The sequence below is a fragment of the Mytilus californianus genome, unplaced genomic scaffold (genome assembly GCF_021869535.1).
Source record: "Mytilus californianus isolate M0D057914Y unplaced genomic scaffold, xbMytCali1.0.p SCAF_10, whole genome shotgun sequence".
NCBI classification, from domain to species: domain Eukaryota; kingdom Metazoa; phylum Mollusca; class Bivalvia; order Mytilida; family Mytilidae; genus Mytilus; species Mytilus californianus.
Genome location: NW_026262582.1, coordinates 35779137 through 35789994, shown reverse-complemented (window position 1 = coordinate 35789994; position 10858 = coordinate 35779137). Strand labels below are relative to the sequence as shown.

Here is a 10858-nt window from a genome sequence, read left to right as displayed (position 1 = left end):
GCGGAAAATGTTTTCCAATAAAGTGATATGTTTGGTTTGTATTGAGTAAGCCTACACAAGAATCATATACTAAATATTTTAATACATTAATAATATTTAGTATATGCATCATTCAGATGCATCAGCATTCATGACTCTTGATTGCATTCAATAGATTTCAATTAACCTTAAGTTTATGAGAGTATTTTGTTAAATTTACACATATATCAATTTCAGAAAAAAACGCCTTAAATTTATTTGTTTGATAGTCAACTGATGATTGGAAATAACGGTTACATGGTTAATTGTGTATCCGTCACCAAGTTTGTAACGCAAGTATTCCTCATGTATTGCTTTTTTGATTCATCAATGCAGCAATATACCTGGAAGTTGTACATACCAACCAATCATTCTTTAACTCAAATGGATGGTTTGTTATCTTTTTGTCTTGCCTTCAACGTCGCATAATGCAAGATACAGGGCTGATAACCAAGCGGTGACAGCGTTAGCCCTTTGTTCAAGTGTTGTTTAAAACTTCATATTTTAGAATGTAGAATGTCTTGATTATACATATCTGTCGGTCAGACATTTCAGTACGACATAAAGCCGTTGTTCCTAATCTCATTCGAATTGTTCAATGACCACTTAAAATGTCTTTTAATAACGTGCTTTTTCAGTTTTAGTGATAAGTAAAATATGGATTGTACACGTTCTTATATCCATTGCTCGGTTTACATATCAAAGTAAAGAGATGTCGTATGGTCTAATTTATAACAAAATAATTTACGGAATACAAACATGACAGACATAAACTGAACTACAGGTTCCTGACTTGGGACAGGCAAATATCGAATGTGGCGGGGTTAAACGTTTCTGTGATCACTTAACCCTCGTCTAACCTGGGACAGTGGAGTAACAGCACAAGATAATAGCAAACTGTAAAAATCAGTTGCAATTGGCATAACACAAAAGATTGGTACGAGGCACAAAAACAACTAACATAAAAAACAATAGACACAAAAATACCATAAATATAAGAATATTCGCAGTTACTGAAAGCTAGTTCAAAGTAAATTACAACTAATAAATGTCATGTTCTCCAAGACGTAAGTAATAATTAGTGGAAATCCAATGGATTTAGAAGAACAATGTCATAAACAGTCGTGTGCAATGTCCAACTATAAGTAAACAGTATCGATGTATGACAATCCGTTCATAGAACTGTACATACATTGTATGTAGTAATGTAAATTTAGTTCGCTTTTCCTTCTTATATACTGTTAATAAGGTTGATATCTGAGCTACAATGCGTGGATTTTTCTGTTCTTTTTTTATGCTGCATTTGATTGTTGACGATTTTTTGGTGTGGAGAGAAAGGTATCGATTTTTAAAAAATAAATAAATTAACGAAAAACGATACCTAATGGGGTACTCGACAGGTTAATATCATTGGTTTCATTAATCAGCAAACAGATGAACTGTCTCGAATCATAAATAATTATAGTGATAAAAAATCATCAAAGATACGAGGCCAAATAAGGTATGAAGTTGAAGGGTTTTGATTGTTATTACTCTCATCTTTTTAATGGACAAGAAAATCATTTTTATGTAAAAATAAGGAGATGTGGTATGAATGACAAGGAGACAACTATCTACCAAAGTTCAAATAAAGTGAATGTAAGCAATTATAGGCAACCGTACGGCCTTAAACAATGAGAAAACCCATATCGTATAGACGGCTATAAAAGGCCTAGACATGAAAAATGTGAAACAATTCAATTGAGAAATCTAACGGCCTAATATATTAATTCATAACAAAACAATTTACGAAAAACAAATATGACAGACATGAACCAACGACAACCACTAAACTACATGCTCTTGCATAACGTGTGTGGCGGGGTTAAACATGTTTGTGAGTGATTAACCCTCCCCTACCCTGGGACAGCGGTGTAACAGCACAAAATAAGAACAAACTATAAAAATCAGTTGAAAAAGGCTTAACTCATCAGATCGACACAAAGCAGAAAAACATCAAACAAAAACAAAGACCAGACGTGTACATTAAGAAAAGAAATTAAGAAAAAAAAAGTAAATAGACTAACTTGATAATTTGTAAATATATCAGTTAAAATTCATCAGAAAGAACTACCAAATATGGCCGTGTTTACACACACAAATGTAAGCCTTGTACCATCAAACATGTGCACCTGTATAAAGGCATGACAGGATAAGTTTGATTTAAATGAATTGTTTGTTTTACAATTTTTTAAACTTTCATATATTTTGAGATTCCTTTTCATTTGTTCCCACAGAAGATGCCAAAAATAAACTATATTAAAAAGAATGTCTGAGAAGTCACTTTCAAATAATTAGTGGAATTAATTGTATTAATTGACACGAAAAAGAGAAACACCAAATATCTTAAACATTTTTTTCAATCTATATGTCCTACATGTACTTTGTATTGATCGTTTATACACATATGTACTTGTACAACTACAGGTAAAATCAATAATCACAGATAATTTAGTTTTAATATATGAAGATACACAACAGTTTCAAGTCCGACGATGTTACAATCAGGTAAGAAAAGTGAAATTAATGATTGTTCTAAACTTAAAAATGGGCAATATCTATTTTTGATTTGCATTTGTGCAACCAGTTAGACTATCGAAACCTACCAGCAAGGAAAAGAAAACTACACACAAAACTGTACATATACACGAAACAGTACACAAAATTTGACAACTTTTCAAAAAAAAAATATATATCATTCTTGATTCATCAAGCAAATTTGACATCAGTAAAGAATTATGTTTTCAAATTGAAAAATAGAACGATTACTTGGGTGGTACACAAGACATAATATGAGTATGCCGTCCATGAAATTGTTCGGGTAACATTAGCGTACATAAAATATATACGCGTATGTTTGTACTATATATATACGCATATTCTGTAGATAGAAATATATACATTTGAAACATCGCCACCATTCAAGACGTAGATGTCTGTTGTTTAAAAAAGAATGGGAAAGGGGGGGGATTTAAAGATATTTATGTGCCTGTTATAATACGGTCACGAAAAACAGAAAATATATTAACAATTTTCAAGTATTGTCATACATGTTAATTTCATTTTCTCAAAATGTATTACAAGTAGTTTAATTCAGGACTTAAGAATGTTAAATTTGGATTTCAAATTTTAAGAAAATATGCATTTTACCTTAAAAAAAAGTTTTTCAATGTATAACATATTTTTTGTTTAAATTCGTCTTAAAGCATAGCGATACAAAATCGTTAACAAATTAACAGCTTGCAATTAAATCGTTTTGAAAATTTCATACATTATAAAAGTCATACTTGGAAAATATTGAATACAATGTTATGCTACTAGAATACCAAATATTTGCGTTATGGTTAATGTTCGAGATGAAGTGCACAATTTATCTTTGATTGGTGAGGGTACAGAGAAAAAAATATTATAATAGAGGCCTTTAGCTGGAAATTTTTTAAGGGAAAATGAAGTCTATAAATTATTGTAAATTTTGCATTAATAAAGTTTATATATTAAATCCATTTTAAAATTTCACGTGTAATGAAGAGATTGTCACGTTTAAATCATGTGAAGCGAGATTCAATGGAGAAAAGCGTAACTTTCATTTAAAGCTTAAACAGCATATACCCCCAAAGTCACGTCCATCATATTGACTAATACTCTAAAACTAGATTTATAACATAAAGTATATCAAAATTTTAAAAATTTCCATTGGAAACTATAAAAAAATGCATTGTCGGAATTCCAATGGGGACTAACTGTGCACCACTTATTGCGGACCTGTTTTTGTATTGTTATGAGTTACAATTTATGACTAAAATTAGCAAAGATCCATCGGAACAACATCTGATACAAAAATTTAACAATACTTTTTGATATTTGGATGATATATTGGCTCTCAATAATGACGACTTCAGTATGTATACTAAAGAAATTTATCCTGTTGAACTTACTTTAAATAAAGCTAATACTAACAATGACCACTGTCCTTTTCTCGATCTTGATATCTATATCATTAACGGGAAGCTTAATACAAGAATTTATGATAAAAGAGATGATTTTTCATTTCCTATCGTTAATTATCCATTTTTAGATGGTGACGTTCCCTTGTCACCATCTTATGGTGTTTATATATCTCAACTTGTACGATTCGCTCGTGTATGTAACAACGTATTAGATTTTAGCGAAAGAAATTTATGTATTACTGAAAAATAATTACACCAGGTTTTTCGATATCATAAACTAGTCAAAACATTTACTAAATTTTATCATCGGTATAAGGACATCATTCGTAAATATAACTCAACATGCAGACATCTTATACGTTCGGGTATTTCACATCCAATCTTTTATGGTAATATTCTTTACAAAGCACAACAATGTCAGTATTCACCTCAAAAGCTAACAAAACCTTTAAACAGACTTATTAAGAAGGGATATAGTTACGATACTGTTGTCAGGTCATTAAAGATTGCATATTTTGGCTTTAATATTGATTCACTTATAGGGTCTTTGCATCGGAATTTAACATATTTATTCTAAAACCAGTTGTTGGCATGACACGGGTTATGTTTTTCTCATATATTTTATGACTGTATAATACTAAACCCCTAACAGGAGGGATTGTGCCTGATATTCATATGATGAAGACATAATCTTTCAATCAGTTTAATTGAGGTCTGGAGCTGGCATGTCAGTAACTGCTAGTAGTCTGTTGTTATTCATGTATTATTGTCATTTTGTTTATTTTCTTTTGTTTCCTATTCTAACATCGGACTCGGACTTCTCTTGAACTGAGTTTTACTGTGCGTACTGTTGTACGTTTGTTTTTTTTTTACATTGGCTAGAGGTATAGGGGGAGGGTTGAGATCTCAAAAAACATGTTTAACCCCGCCGCATTTTTGCGCCTGTCCCAAGTCAGGAGCCTCTGGCCTTTGTTAGTCTTGTATCATTTTTAATTTTAGTTTCTTGTGTATAATTTGGAGTTTAGTATGACGTCCATTTTCACTGAACTAGTATACATATTTGTTATGGGGCCAGCTGAAGGACGCCTCCGGGTGCGGGAGTTTCTCGCTGCATTGAAGACCCATTGGTGGCCTTCGGCTGTTGTCTGATCTATGGTCGGGTTGTTGTCTCTTTGACACATTCCCCATTTCCATTCTCAATTTTATTTAATGTTCATGATGTATCATCATTCGATCCGAATTTTGGGACTGGATGCTGTTTAATAAACCATTGTAATGTCCTTCGAATATTGGAGATTAGCATATTACCCCCAATATTCATTGCTATCTAAGTATGCATTTACAAAATTAGAATATGATTCTTAGATACTTACGTGCACCAATGGCGATTTTTCTTGTTCTGTTTGATTCATATCATTGGTAACGCAATTCATCGTTAGAAAATTACTTGTTTAAGAACGATTTTATAGAGAGACAATTCAGGCATTGAAATGGGTCTTCTCGATTTACTAGATAGTTTTATTTCTTCACAAATCGTTCAAAACACTGGGCAAATGCGTAATCGATATTCGACTGAGGCCATATCATAGGTTACATCCTTACGGATTCAAATGAGGTCAAATCAATGTATTTAACAACATTGATCCAACCTGTATGATAATAGCAAGTAATCTTTTCATCTTATACTATCAAAATCATAGCTAATGCCACTTTTACGAGTAATTATCATTAATTGAATCTCGGGAAAGTCAGGTCAACAACATTGAGCCTTACATGTATGACTCATTTAGTTTAAACTTTTGATAAAATGTTTTCTATATTCTATATTCCATTCTAAGGGTAAATGTACTGTAAGAGTAAATAAAACAACAGCTAATCAAGGATTCATGTAGTGATGAAGTTATGTTAAAACCCTTATGCGTTTTGTGAAATATTCAAAGATTTTGTTCAGTTTAGGAAATTGTTACGGACCTGCATTAAAAGTTCGCATCAAAGTACAAATTGAAGGATTTCACACGGGGTTTTTCCGTTAGAAACCGTTAGAACAAACCCTCTTACTTGACAATATTTTTGCTCGATATTCAGATTCACAGACATGCGTCCAAGTTAAGGCAACAGTAGTTTACCGATGTTCAAATTTCGTCAATACATTATGAACATGATGAAGATATAAATTATAGCAAAAAAAAAAACAAAAACAAAAACCGAGGGAATCACATGAATTGAAAAAGGAGCGAGACCGGATCGTCGACAGGAGAAGCGTTTCCTGCTATGCATACATCACCCGCGATGCGAATTCAAACTAAGCCACTTTGATACATTTGAAAATTAAATGTAATAATCTGTATTGTCATATAAACAATTAAAACATCTTTGTGACAAAAACATACACACATATATACATATATCAATGCAATAACAATTGCTTCTGTCCTCAGTTCTAATGACTGTTTAAAAAAATAGCCGATTAGTTTCAAATGTTATGTTGATATAGGGTTTAACAATTTAATATTTTTTTGGTTTTCTGGAAGTGACATAAATTCGTCTTCCCATTTTACTTTTGTAATTACATCCAATCCTAATCTATTATTTATACTACACTCCAAGAGGAAATTTTTCCCGTTTTCAAGAGCATTGCATAGTTTGCAAAGTCTATTTCCTCGAGGATTTTTAAATATCTACCCTTTTCAATTTCAAGATTGCGGTCACTTATACTGAGTGTGTTGAAACACTTTCTTATAATAAAATAGTTGTACCATAAGTAAAATTCTTTATCTTGACCAAGTTTATGTTTTTGTATAAAAATAACTTACTTTTTTCAACATAACTATTAAATTTATTTTTAACTAAAATTTTATCTCTGTTTTCTATTTCTTTCTTGATAAGAATATTGAGAGGTTTAACTTCTTTCAGATTTTTACAATGTTCTATTTTAAATAAGATATCGCTACCAGGTACAATATTCATGACATATGTATACCAAGAATATGTATCGGTGTTGTCAATAGATTTTGACAACCCAAAAGCCTCTTTTAGGAGGGGGTTTATGTTTTCGGTGTAAAGTCTTGCTAAATAAATTAAGACTGAATTGAAATGAAATGTTCTACTGGCAATCTTCCAAGTTCAGATTGTGCCCCAACATTTGAAGCAGACTTTTTTATTCCCAATATAAATTTACGAAACTTCAAAAAAAACTTTTTCAAATGGAGTTTTGTCTATAAAAAGATTGGATCTAAATTTTTCCCACTTTTTCCCGAATTTTAGCCCTATGATAGATCAAATAACTATCCATAAATGAAATTTCTGAGCTGTCAGTCAAGATTGGGCGTACGAATTTGTAAAAAAGATTATTTGGGACCTGTATAGGAAGATAGTCCAATGAAGTAGATTTAACTTTTTATAGAAAACAAAACTTTATTTACCCTTCTACCAAGATCCTATACAATATGATGCATGTTACCATTAATGCTATCGTTCAAATATTTAATTAAAACGTTACAGTGTAAAACTTTGGATGTACTTATTAGTAAGTTTGACGCTAAGATCCATGATTTTTGAAATACCTTAATTTTGAGTTCAAATAGGACTATTATTTTTTTTTATTTCATTTTATAAAAAACGAATTTAATAGAATACCTAAGCCGTATTTGGCACAACTTTTAGGAATTTTGGGTCCTCAATGCTCTTCAATTTTGTACTTGTTTGGCTTTATAACTATTTTGATCTGAGCGTCACTGATGAGTCTTATGCAGACGAAACGCTCGTCTGGCGTATTAAATTATAATTCTGGTACTTTTGATAACTATTTACAGCACTGGGTCGATGCCACTGCTGGTGGACGATTCGTCCCCGAGGTTATCACCAGCCCAGTAGTCAACACTTCGGTGTTGACATGAATATCAATTATATGGTCATTTTTATAAATTTCCTGTTACAGACTTTGAATGTTTCGAAAAACTAAGGATTTTCTTATCCCAGGAATAGATTACCTTAGCCGTATTTGGCACAACTTTTTGGAATTTTCGGTCCTCAATGCTCTTCAACTTTGTACTTGTTTGGCTTTATAACTATTTTGATCTGAGCGTCAATGATGAGTCTTATGTAGACGAAACGCGCGTCTGGCGTATTAAATTATAATTCTGGTACCTTTGATAACTAATTAATGAATGTTGGGACAAGAAGAAAGCGTTTACCATAACAATGTTTTTTTCAAGAACAGCTTTTCAATATTCTTAGCATCTACAAGAAACAGATATTTTTGCTCTTTAATTAGTATAATTTTCTACATTCAATTTTTTCTAGATTCAAAGTGTAGAGCGTAGATTTTTTCGATATTGTACGTCACAATATTGGACCTCAACTAAGACAAACTATTATAGGAATGGCCACTTATGAGAGTGCATTGTTTTGCGACGTTTGCCAAAACAGAAACCTCAATAAGTCAGCGGAAGCATATTGTTCGCAGTGTGAAGAGGCTCTATGTATAGAATGTAGAGACCATCATAAGATATCGAGATCATCAAAATCACATCAGACCATCTCAGTAGAAAAACATCAAAAATTACCTTCTTTCATCAAGCAAATAAAGCATTATTGTGCGAAGCACGACTGCTTCCTTGAATTTTATTGTAAATCCCATGACTCTCTTTGCTGTAAACTTTGTTTGATATCAGGTCACAAGGAATGCAAGGAAACTATGTTCATTGAAGATTTTCTTATGCCTTCTTCTGGACATCAATCAGCAGCTTTAGATAACATTGAAAAAGTTCTAAAAGATCTGGATGATAACATTTGTTCCGCTATAAAGGACAGAACTCGAAATACGACCGAATTACGTGATCAGAAGCAGATGATTGCAGAACAGATCAAGGAAAAACGTCAAGAAATCAATACAATGTTAGACCATTTAGAAGGAGCATTACAAAAAAAGGCATCTGCAATGGAGAAAGAATACAGTCGGAAAATAAATGAAGTCATTGCTAAATTAGAGGCCGAAAAAAAGAAGGTAAACAAAATTCAAAAAGATTTTGATTCTGTAAAAATGTTTGCATCCAATCTTCAAATCATCATAGGAGTAAAGGCATTCCAGGAGAGTGTTTCAGTCAATGAAACAAATGTCCAAAGTTTATATAACGATGGTAGCTTAAACAATGTGGCAATTGAATGTACTTTCAATGAAAATGTTGAGCGGTTTATAAAAGAGATAAAGACCTTTGGTGATATAAAGGTGAACAAATGTGAAAAGCATTCTTCGTTTTCCTGGAAATGTGACACATCAGCTCAAATTTTTAAAACTGTTCCTAAAGCGATTTTGATTGATAACATTAGCGCCAGATTAGTACGTAAGATAAGTACACAGCACTTTAATCTTAGTGGATGTGCCATTTCAGAAAATGAAGACTTTTTTTTTCTTCAATTACACAAGAATAATCTGCTGAAATATGGACCTAATGGTGAATTCCATTCCAAATCACGTATCAACTCAGGCCAGTACAATGTTGGATATGACCTGGCGATGGTTGATTCTAATTCAGTAGCTGTATCATGTGGTGGAAATAACCCAAAACAACTTTACATAATTGATACGAATAGTACAGAAACGCGTCACGTGTTTGACCTTTGCGATTGGTGTTACGGCTTAAACTATCATAATGGATCATTTATTTGTTGTACATCTGCCAATGGCATTAAACTATATGACACTTTGTTCCACAAATTGACTAACATGCGGATATTGCCCAATGCACCCAATATGGTAGATGGAACCTACGTTACCTCAAATGAAAACAGCATTTTTCATTCCAACTGTCGGAATAATTCTGTCGTATGTTACAATTTCAGTGGCCAAGTACAATGGACATATTCTGATTCACTACTCACAAAACCGTACGGCATCACCTTAGATTCTTATTCTAACATATATGTTGCTGGGTCAGAATCAAATAATGTCGTTGTGATATCCAAAGATGGAAAGCAGGCCAAACAGCTCATTGGATCTAGTGACGGAATCTTAAATCCTCGTGCCGTATTTTTTCATAAAACCAAAAACGTACTTCTTGTAGCTAACTATGATGGAGTTGCCTTTCTATTTGACGTTTAATACAGTAAACGTGTAAACGGTATGCTGCTTAAAACTACCATATGTCCAACGTATAATATTGAATGGAAAAAAAAGAGTTCACTAACAATAAACCAAAAGGCCGTATATAGACAACTATATTGTTTATTGGAATAATGTCTTTTTCTATCGTTTATGCCGAATAAAAGTTGGAATCTTATTGGAAATATTTGTTCCATGATAAAAAATTAACAATGCAAAAATGTTCATCAGTTATTTGATGAAGATCTAGAAGTATGTTTTCCCTGTTCGAAGAAAAAAGATTAACGTGTGCAGAAAATGTCATCCAATAAAGATTTATGTATGATATGTTTTTTTTTTAATAATTTCAGTTACGACGTTTCTTAGACACTATAAAAAGTTAAGAGTAATATTGATTGAAAAGTGTGCGTGCCCGTCTGACAGCTTTGCATGGCCTTGTTCTCATTTGATGGTTCATCAAACAACGTCAATTGTTCGTGATTGATATTAATAAAAGAGGACACGTCAATGAATATCCAACCGAACAACAAAAATTAAAAAAGAAACATATAAAGGGTAACATAGCATCTGCAACCAAAGACAAGAGTCTGTTCAATCTCTGTGGTTACAAACAGCCCAAGATAGGTTTAAGTAAAAATCATATTCTTAAACTGTAAAGGAATTAGAAGAACATTCTCAGGTTGTATTGTATTTATAAGTGCGTAAATCGGGATAAGACAACTCTCGGTTGATTGATATAGAGGTTAACGTACAG

The 10858-nt window shown here is 32.3% G+C and overlaps 1 protein-coding gene across 1 annotated transcript; it reads left to right on the top strand.

Annotated features, from left to right (window-relative positions):
• The first annotated feature begins 2483 nt into the window (after nt 1-2483).
• LOC127718031 (uncharacterized) lies at nt 2484-10427 on the top strand. The gene is made up of 2 exons (XM_052223923.1): nt 2484-2565; nt 8307-10427. The coding sequence occupies exon 2, from the start codon at nt 8386-8388 to the stop codon at nt 10102-10104; it is 1719 nt and encodes a 572-aa protein (XP_052079883.1). The 5' UTR covers nt 2484-2565; nt 8307-8385; the 3' UTR covers nt 10105-10427.
• Nucleotides 10428-10858: the final 431 nt, after the last annotated feature.

What these genes read in the sequence shown, in the direction of transcription:
- LOC127718031 (XM_052223923.1), top strand. Translation starts at nt 8,386, where the DNA reads ATGGCCACTTATGAGAGTGCATTGTTTTGCGACGTTTGCCAAAACAGA.